Source organism: Nesoenas mayeri (genome assembly GCF_963082525.1).
Source record: "Nesoenas mayeri genome assembly, chromosome: 8".
Classification (NCBI taxonomy): domain Eukaryota; kingdom Metazoa; phylum Chordata; class Aves; order Columbiformes; family Columbidae; genus Nesoenas; species Nesoenas mayeri.
In genome coordinates this window covers 14,700,792-14,721,882 of record NC_137554.1, presented here as the reverse complement: position 1 = coordinate 14,721,882, position 21,091 = coordinate 14,700,792, and the positions used below count along the sequence as shown (strand labels likewise).

Sequence of the window (21,091 nt, the reverse complement as noted above, 5' to 3'; positions counted from 1 at the left end):
GCTGAGTTTATTTCAGGTACCAGACATGTGAATGTTAAATAATGTCTTCTGTAGCTACTGTTAAAATGAAATTTAATTACAAAAAAGCAAGTGTAATTTTGATAACATGCTGTTAGTATTCTAGTGCTTATTCTCACATAATCTGTCAGTCCAGTGGCTTGAAATCTGCAAGACATATTGTGAATAAAAAAAATACGCAAATCTTTCCTTAAAAAGCCTCAATATGTAAGGATCGAAGTACAGTGGGAATTTATGAGAAAGAAGGTGCAACTAACATTAAAACTTTGAGTTGTGCTCTTATAACCTAGTTCCTGAGAAGAGCCAATTTCTTTCACATATTTTATATACAACACATGTTTATAATGTATATAATATATATACTAGCTTTCCTCTATAAAACTGCTCAGATTTTTTGGAAACTTCATGCTTTATTTTATAGCCAGAAGCAATGAGGAAAGGTCATTTGTTCACAGAAACAGCAGAATGAGAAAAAAAGCCACAAACTCTCTTATGGAACATATTTGTGTGTTACGGAGGTTTCAGAAACAACCTTACACCTGTTTTGGAAGAGAAAATACAAACTGACAGATAGTGCAGTAAGATCACAAGTATTTCTTCCTTTGCCTAGCATCTCTTAGTTGACTCAGATTTAGTATCACAGTATAATCAAGGTGTGTCCTGGAATAATATTCACTTAAGGGCAAGTTCTCCAGGCTGGGCCCAAGGGATTCTCTTCCATTGCTTTGCCTTCCACAGGAGGCAGCCGTGCTCTGGAAGTGACCTTGGCTCTAATGAATGAGGCTTATGGAACTCAGAAGCAGTTGGCGCTTTATCAGAGGAGCAAAAGCATAGCGTAATTGGGGAGATGTGGCTTCCTGCTTCAAGTCTCTTGCTTCAAACCAACATTCCTAATATATTTTGACAGATGATTTCTTAGCAAAACTACACATCATGTACCAAGTAGAACAGAATAAAGTCTTGCACTGTAAGACTAGAATGCATGGCTCTGCTGTGGAACCATGTAGAATAAATAAAATTTTTCAGTTTGCTACTTTTTGACTTGGCACACTAAAAACTAATCAGGAAAAATTATTTTAGTAAGCTGACATAGTCCCTTTCAGCATATCAACAATAAATTTTAAAAGTCAGCCTCCATTTTTTTTGGTGACAACTTTGGGAACAGTCATGTGAGCTAGTACTGTTTGTAAATATGTATGAGTTGAGATGTATGTGGACATACATTTAAGTACACATGTACATGTGTACAGTTGTACACATACATACACAACACACTAACTTAAATGATGTCAAGACTGTTGTATTTAGTCCCTGGCAACTCTGGAAAACTTATTCTATTTGGAAGCTTGTGCTGTTGTACTGGCTTGAAATATTGTCATAGTGTAAGAACTGCCAAATACGAATGTTGGACTGAAAGTTAAAAAGACCTCTAGACTATTAATTAATTCCATGTTTTATGCAACATAGTAAACAATTTTTCTTACAGTTGTGTATGCACTGTTTCAGGGGTCAGATGCAGACATATTTTATATAAGTAGTTTTTCCTTTTGCTTACTGTATTCCTGCACAGGCAGTATTGATTGTGGGAAATCCTTTCCATTATCTGTGCATGTGCATTGTTGCTACCAGTACTCATGGCAGTGGAATGAGGCCTTATACTTGTAACCAGACATTATCTACGGAGTTAGTGTATTTTATAATTGAAGTTCATATCTTTTGTAATTGAAGCAAACTTTTCAATCCAATGTCATGGCAGCTAGAGTAAAACTTTACTTGTTTGGTTGCCTTTATACTAGGGACCACAAGGGCCTCAGGGACCTGTTGGATTCCCAGGACCAAAGGGACCTCCAGTAAGTATCTTTATACTTAAATGTGTGCAAAAAAATTGAATGTTATTTTTCATACAATGTTTCTGAAATGATTAGTTGAAGATTTACTTATAGGATGGTTTATGTATAGATTACAAACATGCTTATTGAGCTTTAAGGCTAAGAGAAGAGCTCACATATTCAAAATGGTCATTGCTGCAGCTCATATGACATTCAGCATCATATACTAAACTACAGATTTTCTAGTATGTTGATGCCAATGTCCAAGTGATAGACTGAGTTTAGGCAAAATATTACTTTACTGGTGTATGTTTTCTTTTAACAATTAATTTGTTAAGGAAAAAATTAAGAGGAAGGAGACATTAATTAGTAGCAGAAATGTATAGAGGTAATAGCACATTTGAGCTGCAGCCTGAACTAGTTGTACTGCTCTTCCAGTGTCTTTCTTCTCATGTGGAGCAAGTACAAATGCATCAAACCACCGCTTTTTTCACTCATGCGTTTGTTATTTTTATTTCCAATGTCAAAAACTGAAATTTCATCAAATACACATGCTTCATTTTGTGATAACTGAGTTATTAAGCAAAGAAAAATAGAAGGTAAGTGTTGGGACTTTCCATGATCTCTGAATTTACAGAAATCCATTTTGAACATGCATGCATTTGACAACCTAACAGTTCCTCTCCAAGCAATTGCTAACACAGATCAGGGAGGACACAATGAAAACATATTATTAAAATCATAGTTATCTAATACAGAAACGCTTAAGCTGTACTGAAGATAAGTCTAGAAAAAACCAAAGAGATCAGAGATTCTTACAGCTAATTGCACCCTTTCTTTTCAGAATTAAGGATGGTAAGAAATGTTTTGATTCATGTATGGTATAATTTCAGGGGCCACCTGGAAAAGACGGCTTGCCTGGGCACCCTGGACAGCGGGGTGAGACTGTAAGTAAATGCACTTTACTGTGTTAGTGTTGTAAACTTCCAAAGGTCATGATTTTATAATCAAAAGTAAAGAAACAGAGACAACAGAGAAAAGAGGGAAAGGCTGGTACTAAGAGGTAACATAACTAGTTTTCTTATGGCTGGTAGGTTAGGCATGAGTTTCCATGCTGTAAGAATGAGGGGTTTTTTTGCTGTGTTCCATTAGTAACACCACAATGAGCTTAAACAGTCAATAGAAGTAAAATAAATTAACATTCAGATTTCAGTTTTAAGAATTTAAGATTTGTCAGGCAATTACTGTTTGGTTCTTTTCTTACTGAATGCTATGTAACATAAATAATAACATAATAAAAAGTTCTGTTAAAGGAAAAAGCCAGCACCTTTGGAAAGTAGGATCAGGAATTATTCAACCTGTGAAAAAACCCCTAAATTTGAAAATATAGCGTATGTAATCCCCCTAAGAATCACAATGAGTAAATTCTGGTAGCAAAATGAAAATTTAAAAAAAAAAATTTAACAATTTTCATAGAATTATTTTTAAAAACTCTCTACTTCTGTAGTGCAGAAGCCTTACTCATATCCCACTGAAATAAAGTAAAATTCTTACTCAGATTTTTCAGAGCTAGAGAAAGCCATAAATGAATTTTGAGGTAAATTTTCTCAGCATGTAGAATGTGGTTTGGGTTCCAGCTTCACTGGAAATCTATTAGTGACTGCTGAGTCACTTCCATTGCTGGAAGGGGGAGCACAGAGGTTGGAATAACACATAATTCTGAAAAACTGTATTTTCCGTATTTTCTTCTGCTAGTACTGTAGCATTGTAATGCTTTTCAATGATAGTGGCTTCTTTGTGTGTGAGAGAAATGTTACAAATACTTTGTTCTTTTTCTTTGCCATGATTCAAAGACTAGTCCTGTATACCATAAGAATGAATTTGAATCATTCTTTAGAATGCAGGAAGCTCAAAATTGTTCCTTAGTCTGATAAGAAAAAGCACAGTTACTATTTCTCCTTTATTTATTTGAACATAAGCCAGTTATGTACCATTACAGTGAAGAATACTAAGAGTGCCCTGGGCTAGAGTATGGTGATCTTTCCCTTCTGTCCAGCCCTGGTGGTGAGGCTGACAGTTTTGTGTCCAGTTCTGGGTTCATCAGTACAAGAGAGAGAGCTACTGGAGAGAAACCAGCAAAGGGGCCACTAAGATGATTAAGGGGCCAGAGCATCTCTACTGTGGGTAAACACTTACAGAGTTGGGACTGTTTAGCCTAGAGAAGAGAAGACACAGCTCAAATCTCACCAAAGTATATAAATACCTGAAGACAGAGTATAAAGAAGATGGCAATGGGCATAAACTGAAACACAGGAGGCTCCATCTGAACATCAGGAATCAGTTTTTCACTGAAGGTGACGAAGCACTGGAATGGATTATCCAGAGAGGTTGCAGTGTCTCCATCCTTGGAGATATTCAAAAGCCATCTGGACATATTCTGGGGCACCCAGGTCTCAGTGGCCCTGCTTCCACAGGGCAGTTGGACCAAATGACCTCCAGAGGTCCCTTCCAATCTCAAACATTCTATGATTTCTTGATTTCACTCATGACTAGAAATGAAAGATGCAAAATACAATGAAACTATGGACTCTGCTACTGTGTGATGTTTGGAGCAGGTCCCTCTGGGTTCAATCAAGACTATGGTTCTGTAATTTTGTATATCCTTCGACTTTAGCAGGGTTAGACTCATATAAAACTGTAGTAACTTAGGAGCAAATGCAGCTTTTCATTAGCATTGTTTTCTGTCCCGTGTATATGTATAGTTGGGCCAGAACAATTTTAAAAATATTTCCCCTCCCCATGTTTTCTCACTCATATGTTTTTGTAGAAAAACAATTTTTTAAAAAAAACAAAAAGCAGACTTGTTGACTTTTTTTTTTTTTTTGGTGAACATTTCCATTTCAGATTTTTAAAATATGTATAAATCAGAAAACCTTCATTGTGCTTGCTGGTAAATCAGGGTCTTAAGAATTCTGTCTCTTATTTAGGCGTATATCTCATTAAAGTTCAGTGGTGCATGTGGGCATTACAGTAATTAGGGAATTAGGCTAAGAGACATACTCAAGCTTAACAAATTAGAGAGCCAGATTCCCAGATTGCACTCTGCAGCTTGCTTATGGAATAATAAGCATATGCTGACAGCAACTGAGGTAGGAGAAAGGCTACAGCTTTTTTCCCCAGTAAGGCATATGCACTTTGAAGAACTGCCATTGTTTACTGAAATTCTAGACATAGGAGCAGTAATATAATGATAAATAATTTTGAATATAAATGTAGGAATAAATTAGATACTGAAAACAAATATTAAGCTAGTTCCTCCTTAGAAGTATCAATTTCACTGATATCAATCTCAGATTGGAAGGAGGCATCAGCTTCAGAGATTGTTAGATTACGTGGTGTTATGCAAGAATTCAGTGCTTCATGGCTGTGAAAGGATAAAATAGAACTATACTAGGTATTTCATCTATTAGAATTAATCAAGGACCTTCTTCTTACTACAATAAATTCAGTTTTATTTATTTTTTTTGTTTGTCCTTTGCTATTTTTTTCTGTCTCACGGAAAACAACAGAAAAAATTGAGGCTATTTAGGCACTTAAAAACACACAGAAGACTTTAGTGTAAATTTTTAAATGTTGAACATTTTAGATGAACCCATGGGATGTTCAGGTCATCTTGATTATTTGCTGCTGAAATCTCCTTTGCTTATGACTTCTTTTACAAGTCTGAATCTGTAAGAATAGATAAGCTGGTGACATAAGAGAGAAAGCAGAGTAGTAAAACCATCATTAACATCAAAAATAGTTGAATATACTGCAAAGTATCAACACATATCTGAGAATAGCAGGTCTTCCCAAGGTACTTTCAGGAAATGGGTAATATTCAACAAGCCTTTGTCTTTCCTTACTATAGGCTTCAGAAGAAGCTTTAACTGTGTAAAGGAAGGGATACAAGAATTATTCCATCTATAGCAGTTCTGAATTTCAGCAATTAGAGCAAAGGGGAACTTTTGTATTTGTTTTTAATCTGGATCATTTCAGAGGTCTGAGACAGAGTACCTAAACAGTTATGGGCCACACTGAATCATGATAACATCTGGCTGGTAGCAAGAAGAGAATCAGATTGAGGAAGGTAAAAAAAGCTTAGTTCAGATCTGATGGAATGGGGCAACTGCCAGTGAGACTGTGCCCAGAGGAATGCTGAGCAGGGGCCAACATTCATAGGAAATACGGGCCAGATGACACCCTTGTTTTCACACAGGTGGGCAGAGTAGGAGGCAGATACAGGCTCTTGGACAGGATATACTGTGTGAAACCTCAGATGTGATACAGCAGTGAGTGCGCTCTCCTAACTTTATGCAGCAACAAACTTCCAATATTTGAAATAAATAACTTATCACATATGAAATATACATTAAACAATGCTACTATAAAGTGAGATGCCATCCAGCTTATTGACTAATTTTGGATGGAAGTGTGGAGCCACTGATTATGAAAATTCTGTAAAATTTGCCAGTGTTCTGAAAAACTGCCCCCAAAATGTTTGCTTTCTATTCTCTGATTCCCAGTTTTTGTCATCATATCAATTTCTCATTTCCTTCCTTCTTTTTGTGGCATTCATGCTGCTTTTTATATGCATCTTTATATAAAATTCATCTTCCCTGGATCTCTCTTTCTTTTCATTTTCTTTCTGTCTAACCTCCCCTTTAATGCCCCTCCAACTTAATCCACCATCTGTGTATTTCTTTAAAGAGCATTTGTATGCCTGGCTTTATGATTCATAATGTATATATGTAAAAATGTAGTTTCAGCTGTCTTTTAGCTGCATCAGTTATGCATTCAGACTCATCTAATCAAGTTCATCTAGAGATATCTGTAAAATTGACTGGATTTTTTACTGCTGCACCACCTGAAAGAGACTTGAACTGATTGAGATAAGACAGATTAATCAGTATTTCACTTCTAAGAATACACAGGAAAAAATAATTTCTTGTCTTTATTTCCTGAAGAGAAGGAATGTCTGACATGGAATTTCTCTTTCTACTCTTCAGCACAGATATGAATTTTGCTCTTCTATGTCTTCTCCTGGGTAACATAGTATTCTATAATTATTTCACAGGGTTTTCAAGGAAAAACTGGTCCTCCTGGTCCTGGTGGTGTTGTTGGGCCTCAGGTACATAATTTAATTTCATAATTAACTTCATAAGACCAATGTTTAATGGATATATTATGGCTAAGGCAACTGCTTTTGTTGTATTGGAAGGACCATATTGATGGTTATATTAACTTTTGTAACAAATTTTGCATTACAATTTTAGAAAGGTGTACTTAGTAATCATCAGTGATTCCACAAAACATGCAAATGTCTGGGTTACCTTTCCACTTCCTTTTTTGTGTGTTTTCTGCATGTGATCATGAAGTTGGTGGTTTACAGAAGTCAGAAAGGCAGAGTTCTATTGTATGTTCTGTTGTATGCTTGAAAGAAGCATACAACATGGGACTTTCTTGTCAGAGGCCAAATTTCAGTCACTTTTAGATTATGGAGAGATTTGCTAACAAAGTTTCATTTGATCTGATCTTCAATATTTGCAATAAAATGAAGCATTTGGATTGCATGAGCTTTTTTAGGTAATTCTCTCAGTGAAATTTTTCTGCTAGTGAATCCAAAGATGTATCTTTCAACTCTCCTACCTTCCCATTCATAATATTCAGAAAAGCAACAGTACAAACAGTGTTTCAAGACAAGCACAGTACATGGATTCCCCTTCATGTTCTTTTTGTAACCTCTTTCCATACATGGATATACACGGTGTTTTAAAGCTTCATTGCTTAAGGAGCAAGGTCAGCGTTTCACTCTTTGGAAGCTGTACAGACATGTCTGCAGGCAGAATGCAATGCAACATTTATTTTATAGGACAATGATATTTTCTAAGTCAACTTTGCCTAGAGGGAAGGTGAGGAATGTATGCTAACCAATAGTAATATTGTTTTGTAACAGATACTCGTAGCAGCTGGATATTAAGAATTTGCTCCTCCCCACTCTACCAGCCCCCAAAACAATAAATACCTTGAGGTGACTGTTTTGCTTTTGTGCTTAGGGTCCTACTGGTGAGACTGGCCCAATTGGTGAAAGAGGTCATCCAGGTCCTCCTGGTCCACCAGGTGAACAAGGCCTCCCGGGTGCTGCAGGAAAAGAAGGTGCTAAGGTATGATGTGGCTTTGGGGAGCACATTGGAAAGTACAGATAAATTACTGGTAGTCCCACCTTTCAAATCATCATGCAGAACATGCGAAGTAAAATCAGAACATACAATATAAAACCATGATTGGCACATTTCACCCAGAAGGATTCTGAAGACTGAAAGACTGCAGTTTAAGAGTTGTGTCTGCTTCCGTTGAAATAATTAGAATGCTCTTGAGCCAATCATTAGTATTTGTAATAAATAATTTGTAATAAAAATTTAAAAACCCGTTTATATATACTACTATTCACTATGGAAATACATAGTAATGACATTTTCACACCAAGGTGGAAAATTGTACATTGGCATTTAAAATAGGATGTGTAGTACTGGCTACAAGGCAGAATTTCACTGACCAAATTTAACTCTTTGCTTACTTTTTAGCCACCATTGGGGCATAAGAAAAATATTGCTTATCTGGTACTACTTTTCTGAAGACTAGTCAGTCTTCAATTTTAAATAGGCACTGTAAATTTGTAATGAATGTATCTTTAAATGTTTCTGTGGCTCACTGTATTTTTCACTATTTGTATTCTATAACTAATACTGTATTTTGTCAAAGCTTGTTATAAATTCAACTGTATTGATAGACTATTGTACTGAAAATCTTAACAGAATTAGTGGGTGAGTAGGTAGGGGCATAATTGGTTTTGGTCATTTCTATAACTAGGACCTGGTATTTCATTTTCATCACTCATTTAATGACTAACATAACTATTCTGAACATTTTTTTAAATCAATATGTAATATGTTTCTAAGGGTGACCCAGGCCCTCAAGGCATTCCTGGGAAAGATGGACCAGCCGGTCTTCGTGGTTTCCCTGGAGAGAGAGGCCTTCCAGGTGCTCAGGTATGATATAAGCACTAGAACAATTGATGTGATATTTGGAAATACTAGAAACAATACACTAATTCTTATTTCATGGAACCTTCTACTGTGCTTAAAAATGAATGCAATAGGAGAACAGACATCAACCATTCAACATTGTTAAATATCATTGGCTATATAAGCAAAAAGGAATTTATTCAGTTTTTCTGGGTTTGAATTTTTACATTCTTCCTGTTACATGTGTTGCAAAACCAACTCTTGAACTTTTTTCTCATTTTTTAGGGTCCAGCTGGTCTGAAAGGAGGGGAAGGCCCACAGGGCCCACCTGGCCCAGTTGTAAGTAATCATAGTAATTTTATGTAAAAATAAACAGTATTACATAGTAACCTTTTTGATTCTTTTCATGCTGTGATGTTTTCATCAACACAGTGTGTAAACCAGCAGACAGATGTATGTCATTTGAAGTGATCAATAATTATTGTCTACTGATTATCCATACTAATAAACATTCAAGGAATGTGAAGGTTTTGAATATCTGAAGCCTTCTGCTCTCAGTAGGTATGAGACTCACTTGTTGGTCAATACTTGCCACTTACACAAGTTATGGTTGAGATGAAAAAGCTGTAAGATAGTGGGAAATCTATGGATAGTGGACTTGTGCTGTTGTAGTGGGTTGCCCCTGGCAGGATGCCAGGTGCCCACCAAAGCCACTCTATGACTCCCTGTCTTCAACTGGACGCAGGGAGAAAAACAAAATGACAAAAGGCTTGTGGGTCAAGATAAGGACAGGGAGATCACTCACCAGTTACTGTTATGGGTAAAACAGACTTGGGGAAATTAATTTAATTTACTACCAATCAAATCAGAGTAGGATTATGAGAAATAAAAAACAAATCTTAAAAATCCTCCCCCGACCCCTCCTTTCTTCCTGCACTCACCTTCACTCCTATTTTCTCTACCTTCTCCCCGCCAGCAGCACAGAGGGACAGGGAATGGGGTTTGCACTCAGTCCATCACGTGTTGTCTCAAGCAGATAGTTGAGGTGCAGTGAACCAGAACTCTTCTGTGCATGCAGAAACCAGACAGCAGAAGCATACCTGACATATAGCATACCCCACTTTCTCAGACAGGATACTCACACAGTACCTGTGCCACTAATGTCATAGTTTCTCATAAGTACGCATCATGTAAACTTGTGAGGTGAAGGCACATAGCTTGTTTAGTGGTGGCTGTCTGTTCAGAGCCTTTTTTGAGGTGAATGTCTCAGTCATCCCCATTTACCATCCTTTGGTTCAAACCATGGAGCTCTCCTGGAGCCAACAAACCGTATTCCTTTCATGTGAAACGATATTGGAAGAGAAATTTAGGAAGTGCTTCTAATACCCACCAGCTAATGGGAGTTCAATGCCTGACTAGAATTATCATGAAGTACAGCCCAGAAATACACAGAGTATGGGTGTCAGGAGCACAGGACCGACTGTTTCTTGACCTTATAAATCCATTTCTGTTGGGGCCACACTTCCTGCTAAGGTAAACATGGTCACAGAAAGAATAACTTAGGAATCTCAGAATTTTTTGCATATTGTTTTTCCGATCGTCGAGAAATAGACAAAGTAGTAGCAGGATTTCTGAGCAGAATGGAAAAAGAGTGTAAAGGCTAAACAATTTTTACTTTTTTTTTTAGAATATACTTTGAGTTCACTGCAGTGCAAGCAGGACACTTGAGGCACAAACAGCAGCAAGCTGCCCTGAAAGTATTCTGGAAGTCCTCAGTGGGATTTTTTTCTATTTCATCTTTAATTACTAATTTGTTGTCTTGAAAGTTCTTTTCAGTGAAAAAATATGCATAGGTGCCCTTAATACTGGTTTTCTGTGCATCTATAAGGGCCACAATTAAACCACAATAGCTTGCGCTTTTTTCACAGTATGAGTGTGACCATGAGTATCACGTAGTCCTAAAGTATTCTTCCATCTATTTTTAGCCAACAGAGGATACTTACAGAAGTGTAATTATAATAGAGTCTTCATTTGCCATTTACAATAGGAAGAGAATTCATGCCACTGGATAATTTTCCTGCAATTTCTCGCCAATACCAATTGCTTCTAACGAGCAGATATGGTCAATTATAAGCTTTATTTGGCTAGTGCAAACATCTGCAAGCATACCAAACAAATGACCGCTCCAAATACTGTACATGCCAATTACTGTGCTTAGAGTGATTTGGACAAAAGAAAGAGATGCATGAACGCATTCCAGAGCAAGGTTTTTTTCTGGGTTGTTGTTGTTGTTGTGGATTTTTCATTTTGTAGTTGTGATTTTTTTTTTTCTTTTTAACAGTTCTCTTTTATCTGTTATCTTTGTTTTCTGTTTGTTTTCTTCCCTTCTCATACTACGGTTTGGAATGCTGAATGCTGATGAGAGAAAGCTCTTTGGAATGTCAAGCAGTCATTTTTCATTAGCTCATTCACTAATAGGATGCCCAAACCGAACTGAGAATAAGCTAGCTGTAGGCTACCCAATTATCAATAATGAACTATCTAGAGCTGTCTTCTTCTATATGGTAACATTTTCCAGTCATGGGGCTCTTCACTAGTTGAGCATTTTGTTAACCATCAGTAAAATTAGTACTACTACGTAATGTATATTATAGCTACAATTATTTATCTCTTCACAGAAAGTGAGATAAAAACAAGGTTACTAGTGGGTTTATAGTCTGTATAAGTGAAATACAAGACAAAGCATGACACTTCCATTCTGTAGAAAAGTTTTTCAAAACCACCACAGATTAATAAAAAGTTTCCAGGATGTGAGTACCACTGCAAGACCACAGGTTAACAAGGAGTTTAGCAATATAAGGGCATTGTTTCATAGTGGGAAAGAGTGACTAAAAAAAATAATAAACATAGAAAGAGAGAACAGACTTAAGCAACTTCCTAAAATCCTGTCTATAATTTAGTGTGGTCTGCTTTGATCAGAGGCCATTCTCACAAAAAAAAAGAGAGGATCCTTGAAAACAGGAGATGTACCTCATGTTCATAACTCATGTGAAATTGAAATCTAATAAATAAAAATGATGCAAAGATAAACATGAAAAGTTGGCTGTGTAAAAAGAGCTACTAGAAATTATGGCCACTGTTAGTGTCTCCTGTTTGATATAGGAAAGACCTATGAGTTGTTTTTATTCTTGTCCTTTCTATTCTTGCATCCTACTGATGAAATGACTTTAAGTTGTTTAGCTTGTGAGAGCTGACAAGATCAGAGACCATGGTAGTATGGCCTGCAGGGTAACTGATTTTTATTGCTGAATTCACTGAAGTCTTAGGAACTTAAATAACAGAAGTAGGACTAAAACTTAGGCATCAACCCAGACTTTAAAAAAAAAATCAAACCAACCAACCAACAACAACAAAAACCACAAACAAAAGCCAAACAGCAAATCCTAGAAGGATAAAGTAATCTATGATTCCTGCACAAATAGCTCTTTTGAACACTCATTCAAAATTAGCTCTTACTGACATAATTTCTAAAAATATTTGGAGCAACCATTCAGCATTCTCTTCTGCCACAGTTACCTGGATGGAAAAGCATCTTATGATGGAATTAGTATCAGTTATGGCAACGGGGTCAGTCCAGGAAAAGTATGTCATGAATAAAAGCAAAACATTGGGCCCTCATAGGTGAAAGCACCCTAACATTCCATTGTTCCAAAAGCCAGCAAATTTCATCTTACTCAAACATGGAAAAAAAAAAACCTCGATATTGAGAGCTTCAGGCTACACCACCTATTACTTATCCATTCTATGATGTATCATCCCACTTCCAATATATTAGTTGGAAAAGTGAAATTATCAGCAACTTTAAAGTGTTACAAACTGTCTTGTAGGTGTCAAACTGAAAAGCTGGGGAAATATTATTATACAGCAAACAAACCTTTCACAGAGCTCTATTGATGCAAAATTAGTAAATTATTTAAAAGACAGAAAACAAGATGCAGCAAAAATGAGAAAATACAGATGTTTAGAGGGAGAGGACAGCTCCCTTTGCTTCTCAGTTTCCAGCAAGTCCACAAAGTAACTGTTAACTGTGGTGCTGATAGTGGAATGGTTTCTCCCATTAGACTTGAATGCACAAGACTAGCTTATACGTAGAATACGGTGGAACAGAATGCTCTGTTGTCTTTGTTCCCATGCTGCCCTATCTACAGGACATGGGAAGGATGTGCAGCATCTTGAATCCTCAGGACTGGCAAAGCTGAATTTCTTGTCAGAGTTCTCAGCCTGTGATGGTGCAAAAAAGCACAAAGAAGCTCCACCATTCTCCACGCGCTGTGTGTACCCAGGAGAGCACCATGCATCTGTCTCTCTGCACAGGCTGACTCTGGTGGGGAGACAGGGAGAAGCAGTTTAGATGGCAGCTAACTTCTGTATCAAAACACAGGATGTTTTCCCTTGTCATATCATCAATCCATTTCACAAATATAGAGGAATACTTGGTCAGAATCTGCCTGTGTGATCAAGGAGATATCAGGAATTTGAATGTAAATGTATTTTGCTCCCTGTCATTTAATTGCTGTGAGGTACCTCCAAACAAGTGTCCATTTCTTTGCTGAGTTACAGAGGACTTTTGTTACAGACCACTCTTCGGAAATAAACCCAGCTTGCAGAAAGGATTTAAAATCAGTACTCCACATTGTGGCCTTTGACTAAATGATAAACAAATACGGATAGACCAAAATATAACATTTTTATTTGAAATTCCATTTATTTAAGTAGAAGTTCTAATCTATAGTGTTATCTGTTCCCTTGTATCCTTTCAGGTTTTTAGTACCAGTTTAGTTTTTTAGTACCAGAACAACTTGTTTCCTTTCCTTATTCCTCTTCAGCACTACTTAAAAGTGGATGCCATCTGTATTTTTAGAAAGTGCAATAAATAAACAGGAAAAATTAATCCACCCTAGGTACCTTTCTGGTTTTGGATCACTGCAGATTTTTACATACCTAGTAACTCTCTCTATTTTTTCTAGTTAGCTCAAACCAGCAGAAACCATAAAGGCACAGCTCAAATTATGAAAGGTTATGGAGCTTGGCTCTGTGGCAGATTGACATATTTAAAAGAAAGGTTGTCTTTTTACGGAACAGCCATAAGCCTTACACTGCTTCAAAGGAAAGAACTGATAGGGAAGGTAGAAACTAAATTTTCACTTTTGAATGCTTTGGTAGTTTCAGATAGAACAAAAACCTTATTTAGACAATTAAAGAAATACAGGAATGACAATGACAGGACTTATTTAAAGTGAGATTTATTGATGTTTGGGTAAAAATTATTATTCTCTATAAAAATATACTATAGAATATGCGATTCCGGATTTTTTTTCACATCCAGCACCACCTTTTCCTCTTTAATTTGTAATATTAGATTCTTAACTTTTTCTGTGATTATCTAAAGATAATACGTCCAAGCCTCCTCTGTATGACACATCAAATTAGTTATTAGACTTCAATAGATTTTTACACAGATGAATTGAAATGCAGAAACATACTGATCATCGCAGCAATGTACAGCACAAAACTTGACTAAAAATTTGGGTTGTGTTGTGGGCTAGTTTTGCGCTTTAGCATGTTGAATATTCTTTCATCAGAGTAGTACTATGTTAATGTATTTTGGAAATGCAGAGGGAAAAAAGTTCCTGAAAAGAGGCTGAAGCACAATCTCATTATGATGAACAAATACAGGAAGGAGTATTTGTGAACAAGATAGTATTGAATAAGAACTGTTGAGTATGAACGTCAGCTTAGTTCTTTTCGCCTTTTTCTTTACTTACACATATGCTGAATGCGTCCCCTTCTACTATCTGTTATCTCACTAAACAACAGGTATCTTCTCTGTTGACCCAGGTCAGGAAAACCACCAACAGCTATCAGAGCAATAGCAGAATTCTCTAATACTTCTTAATTTCTTTCCAGGGTTCACCAGGGGAACGTGGATCAGCAGGCACTGCTGGCCCAATTGGTCTACCAGGTCGTCCTGGACCTCAGGGTCCTCCAGGCCCCGCAGGGGAGAAGGGTGCTCCTGTAAGTAATCACAGAGTCACATAAAAACATCACAGCATAGATTTGTCATTCCAGAATGATACTTTTTCCCACTCTCCTCTTTGTCTATTAAACTTATCCTCAGAATCCCTGACCTACTCCTTTTATATTTAAAATTAGGTGAATAGTTAAATATTCATTGTTGTATCCTCTAATGCCCAAGAAGGGTTAAACCTGTTATTATCGCAGCCGGGAGTGAATATAATAAAAAAGTTTGTCAAATCAGTCTTTTGTTAAAACTTTGTACTCAGCCACTCTGCATTAGAGTACAAGTTTATTTGTCATCAGCTTCGATTACTAGTTAGTATAATTTTCTGATACATTCTCTTCCCTTTATAGTTTCCTTTCAGTTGATTTTGGGTTTGGGGTTGTTTGTTTTTTAATTTTATATTGGTAATGTGACTCCCTATACTGAAATCTTCATTAATCTCCTGTGGTAATGTGGATCACTTCCTTTTCTTCAAAACCAGGGTGAAAAAGGTCCTCAAGGTCCAGCTGGACGTGATGGAGTACAGGGTCCTGTAGGACTTCCTGGTCCTGCTGGTCCTAGTGGTTCTCCTGGAGAAGATGGTGACAAGGTGAATCATTGTAATTGGTATTAGTGCATCTGTGAGAAGATCTGTCAGGACAGTTCTCTGGTTGTAGCTTTCTTCACAATAAATACAGTGACGAAGAAACTCTAACCTCTACCTCCCCCAAACTCCCTGCAAATAACTAAAAAACCCTCTATAATGAGATGTGTGAGGGACAGATGCCATTGGGATTTGTGTTCAAGAACTAGTAGACTAACATTTATCCTGGCAAAGAAACAAGGATGAAAGCGTAGCAAAATAAATCAAGGCAGATGGTGCCAAAATTTATTTTTGCCTATTTTAGAAACCTGGTTTGCTGAATGAGTAAGATAAAATGTTCTCAGTAATGTAGAGTGATTTGAAACCACTGTTGATAGGTTGAGGGTGTCAAAATATGCTTGCAGCAGAGGTATTCTGTTCACTTCTAGCAGAATTTAGGACATGGTGCATCTTGCATGTTTGCATGATCCAGCACTGTTCTGTTAGCACAGGGTAAAGGTAAATACTTTGAGGTTTGTTTTTATGATGCATGAGTGTTATTTATGCCACAGAAAGTATTTCCTTTGATTTAATTTAATTGCCTTCTATTACTGTGTAAAGAAAACATTTTTTCTGACATGGTTTCCTGGTGATTTGAATAATTTTGAAATGTTGTACATTACAATGAGGAACAGTTATTCAGTCAAATACAGTTAGATGAGTCTGTAAATCAGGGTGCTTTCATTATAAATTCATATTGAAGTCAACATGAGAAACATAATTTCCTTTATATAGAGCTCAGTTACACTATACTTCAAAGCCAGGCCTTTGCAGTATAGCAATCAATATCTAGATTTAGATGACATACTATTGATCAATTCAGAATTGTCCCCTTTAGTCGTTCACACCTGAAGCCATAGCATAAAAACCAAAATAATCGTGTCAAAAAGGGAACACTTAAAGGTACTGTGATATTGACTTAAGCTAAGTGTGAAGGAGACCATTTTAAACAAGAATTTTAACTTTTAGCTTTCAATTACAGGGTGAAATTGGTGAACCAGGCCAGAAAGGTAGTAAAGGCGACAAGGGAGAAAACGTGAGTAGCAAAATCATTTGTCTGTTACATTGGTTATAAAGTATTCATGCATGAAGTATGCAGGTAGCCTGGCTACATCAATGAACAGAAACAAAGGCACAGTTCTTCAAAATAACGTTGAGTTTTAATGCAATACTAGAGCTTTGTACTTACAGAGCCATGCATATATTTAGTATTTCTCATATACCTTGAGCTTACAGAATCCGTAAAATACAGACAGGTGAACTACATTGCTAAGCGCCCTTCCTATATCATTTTAATTCACACATTCTATCTTTGAACTGGGAGATAACAAGAATATACATACATTCTCTTACTGCGTTTAAGTTAACTTGACTGACTGCATTGTGTGAACATACCCAGCTTTAGCTTCTTAGCCATAATGATTAAGAAGATGAAGTCTCAGCAAGAAAATCTACTAATATAGTTTTAACATTTTTGAAGAATATCTAATTCTTTGAGAGCACGCTTAACTGATTCCAGTATTTCAGAACAGCAAGGACCTCAGATGAAATATATGAGTTTTCAAATATTATCACTAGTGAACTTAGGCCTATTCAGGCTTCTACTGATTTAATTTGAAATGTTTTTGTCTTTAAAATTATTTCTAATGTTCAAGCACTTCCTCTTTTGGTTGAGGCTAGAAATATAAAACCAAGCTTTTTCCACTGTAAAATTTAAAGCTAGAAAGAATAAAACTAGCATGTTTTTCTGTTTCGTTTTGTTTGCTTTCCCAAAAATTCAGAAAATATTTATTTTCACTTGTGTTCCATTTCAAGATAAATTGGCATTTTATTTGAATAAATTTGCTTAAGAAAAAATGAAGAAGTAATTGCAGAAAGATTATAATTATTATCATTATTATTATTATTATTATTACTATTATTACTATTATTACTATTATTATTACTATTGTTACTATTATTATATTTTGTCAATATTCACAGTTAGCAAAGCTCAGAACCCAACATAGGAGTATTTATAACTAAGCATATTTACTATCTTGAAAAGGCTGTGTGCTTATTATGATTAACGACTTATACAGCATCATAAAAGTAGATTGCTTCTAAAAATTGCACCAAATTTATGGCTTACACATAATCAGATGATGTTTTATAGGAGGATGCATAAAATTTAAGCAAATCACAGTTTTATGATAATTTCTTAGAAAAAAAACGGGGCAACAAAATGTGATCTTTTTTGTTTTTAAATATAACATTTTCAGTTATTTATGTGAGAAAACCATATATTTTTTACCATCTTACTTCATTATATAAAATCACAAGTGCTGTAATAAACTATTTGTAATGCCCTGTTAACACAAGGAATGTGATATTATACATATGAATGAGAGCATACTTCTGTTACAAACTCCAGTTTTCCAAGAAATATACATGTAACCAAGTTGTAAACAAATTCTGCTTCATACTAAAATTACTTCTGCGTAATCTGAGCTGAACGATTTGGTTAACTTGGTAAAATTAATATATCGAATTAAAACATTTTTAAAAGTCAGTTTAAAAATGATGGACTTGTTGCCAGTTAACGGAAAATCAATCTTAACCTATTTGCTGTGGTAGTTGTAAACCAGCTGTGGGATGCAGAGATACATGCAGCTCCTTTTTGTCCACCTAAAGAGGTTCATGACAGTGCAGGCCCTGTATACACAGAAAAATCTGGTGTTCAAAAGAAAAGGCAGAAGAAGCATATGAAGCAGGTTGTGGTTAAGTTTCACGTTGGGCTTTGCATGTGATCACGTACATATCCTTGTTTTCCCCTTTGACGTGCCTCTTCATTAGAGATGCTTCTGCATCAGAGAAATTCAGAAAAAACACTTGCTGCACTGTTTTATTTCAGATCATTTTAGCACAGCTAGTTATGCTGAGCATTAGACTGTGACCACAGTTCCCACAGTGACTACTAATGTATTTGGGCATGTTCCAGCAGACCTGCTTTACAAATGAATTGTCTGCAGCATAATCATTTGAGAACATATCCTGTACTCTCAGTCTCAAGGTTTAAGGCATTTGGGAATATAGTATGTTTTCCCTGAAATACAGGGTTCAGTGTTCAGGCCTGCTTTGTTGAAGTGAATGCTGTTCCATTTGAAGTTACATGCACTGAATTCTATTTGCCCTCAATTGAAGTCATTCATCCATGACAATTTCAGAATGTGTTTGTTTCAAATCTGCTTTCCTTTCAACATGCTGACAGATGCATACTGCAGCAGGGAGGAATGGCCTTGTTGGTCACCTCTGAAAGATTCTGAAGAGGAAGTAAGTACCTAGTTCTGATAGCACAGGACATATAGAACAGATATTCACAATATCTAGACACCCACTAAAGCCTCAGTGGGCATTTAGTGCCTAATCACAACAAGGACCACAAGGAAAGAAGAATTGATCCCTCTTTCCTGTTTAAGAAGAGCCAGAAACATCTTCAGTTCCCCATTGAAACTAAAGGGATTTATGTTTGGTGGTCCAGCTATACTGTGCCTAAGAAAAAATACTATGTTGGCATATCCTAGCTAGGGACAGGACTATTTTATTGTTGGTGTACATCTTCTCTTGAGCTTCAAAATCTCCATGGCTACCATACCTCCTTTATGAACTGAAGATCCTCTCCTGATGATTCTGGTCAGTCTCTCTCCATTTGCTCTCCAGAGCAGAGTCTGGCCATGTGTCCAAATAACTTCTCATTGATCAATTGCAAAGTACCTTCCAACCATACTTTATATAAAAATGAGTATTTAAATGAGATGAAAAATGCGTAGATCTCGTTCTGGGCTCTATAAAATGAAGGAGCAGGTAGAAGCATCAGTGTAGAAGAACGGATTTAAGAAAAAAATAAAATTCATGCATGCTAATCCCCTTTCTCATGGTAACTGTCCCAGCCAACAGGAATATTCCTAGCAGCCCTTTCATTTAGATATGTCACCATAGAGGCTAAGAAGCTCTGTTTCACCTATTGCCATTAGGTATGTGATTGAAAGAAAATTATGAAAGACAAGAAATACATAGCTTGACACTTCAAACTCCCTAGAAAATAAGTTATTCTAAAATATACATAGAACCCAAAGAAAGAAATAGACTACAAGACTTAAGAAGTCCCTTTTCCTTATCTCCCTATAAAGGGAAGAATAATCTAATTTTAGCCCTTGCAAGGTCTTAAAATCCAAGCATTATTCTGCACTAAATAGGAATTCCCAGCCTAGAAACTGCAGACAACTTCTTTGCCATCTGAAATAGCAGACTAGAATTCAGGCATTGCCAGGTGTAAGGTTTTATGCTTTCTTAGCTTCACTCTTTATCAGCCTAGTCTCTCTAGCTGGTGCAAAAACCAGAGTCAAACTACAACATAATTTTAACCCCATCATAAACTAGTATCTTGCATTCCCATCCTCTGTTAGATATCTCCATTACATGACTGACTTGTTTCTGCAATAAGCTTAGAAAGTTATTATTCTGTAAGGAGACTGAAAAAATTAAGAAGTTCCTTTCAGAGACACGTATTTTGCCATTCTGTTGAAAAGACACTTAATATCAAAGAGAACGTGACTCAAAAAGAACTTAGAGTTTTTCATGTCTCCTGAAGGTCAAAATAAGCTTTGTGCTGTTGCAAAAACCATTTGCAATTTCTTAAAAGCTAATCCAAATGATAACTGTTCTGTTTAAAGATAGATTGTTAGGTGATGCTTAAAGGTTGAGTTTTTCTGCACAAATCTCATTGAAAGGTCTGGTAATTTTAATTGTGAAAAAAATAGTTTTCATTTTGATTCATGTTTGCATGGGAATCTATTTAAAACTTTACAAATGTGCTTTCAATAAATGCTGGTATTATATATAATAGATGTGCAAATCTGAGTTTTTGAGAGATAAATAATGATTGTACTGAATGGAAAAGACTTGTGAATAATGCTACATTCTCTATAGAGAAATGTAGAAATGCTTAACAGACTTTGATCACGCGAATAGGGTTGTCTCTGTATTTGCCTTTAATCTTATTCCGGATGCCATAATCACTAACTTTTCCTTTTGGATGTTTGTTTGTTGCAGGGTCCTCCAGGTCCACCAGGTCTCCAGGGGCCTGTTGGTGCCCCTGGTATAGCTGTAAGTAGCTGATTCAGAGCAAACCCCAATCTTGCCATAACTCATTTGATACTCAGAAGTTCTTTGAACTGCATGCTCCTTACTCAGGAATGTATTTCAAATCACTATTAACAATTTTATCATTGTCTCTTACATGCAGTTCTTTACTGTAAACAAGCCTGCATAGGTGCTATTTTGTTGAGGATTTACAGCAGGGCAATAATTTGAAGGAATTTTTGGAAATGAATTAGTGTAAATGGTGAATGGGGCCTATCCGTTCAGTGAACTTCTTTGATGATTTGTATGACAGTCAGTGGTAAAATCAGCTCGGTACCAGATGCATTTAAAAGAG

The 21,091-nt window shown here is 36.3% G+C and overlaps 1 protein-coding gene across 3 annotated transcripts in view; it reads left to right on the top strand.

Annotated features, from left to right (window-relative positions):
• COL11A1 (collagen type XI alpha 1 chain) overlaps window positions 1-21,091 on the top strand; it is a gene marked incomplete at both ends in the record, with an annotated part of 144,770 nt that overhangs the window by 88,968 nt on the left and 34,711 nt on the right. For all 3 annotated transcript variants that reach the window (XM_080348715.1, XM_080348716.1, XM_080348714.1), the window contains 10 exons: window positions 1,815-1,868; window positions 2,741-2,794; window positions 6,964-7,017; window positions 7,943-8,050; window positions 8,846-8,935; window positions 9,197-9,250; window positions 14,879-14,986; window positions 15,475-15,582; window positions 16,598-16,651; window positions 20,707-20,760. In XM_080348715.1, the coding sequence (XP_080204841.1) occupies window positions 1,815-1,868; window positions 2,741-2,794; window positions 6,964-7,017; window positions 7,943-8,050; window positions 8,846-8,935; window positions 9,197-9,250; window positions 14,879-14,986; window positions 15,475-15,582; window positions 16,598-16,651; window positions 20,707-20,760 (738 nt within the window). The remainder of the gene's footprint in view (window positions 1-1,814; window positions 1,869-2,740; window positions 2,795-6,963; window positions 7,018-7,942; window positions 8,051-8,845; window positions 8,936-9,196; window positions 9,251-14,878; window positions 14,987-15,474; window positions 15,583-16,597; window positions 16,652-20,706; window positions 20,761-21,091) is intronic.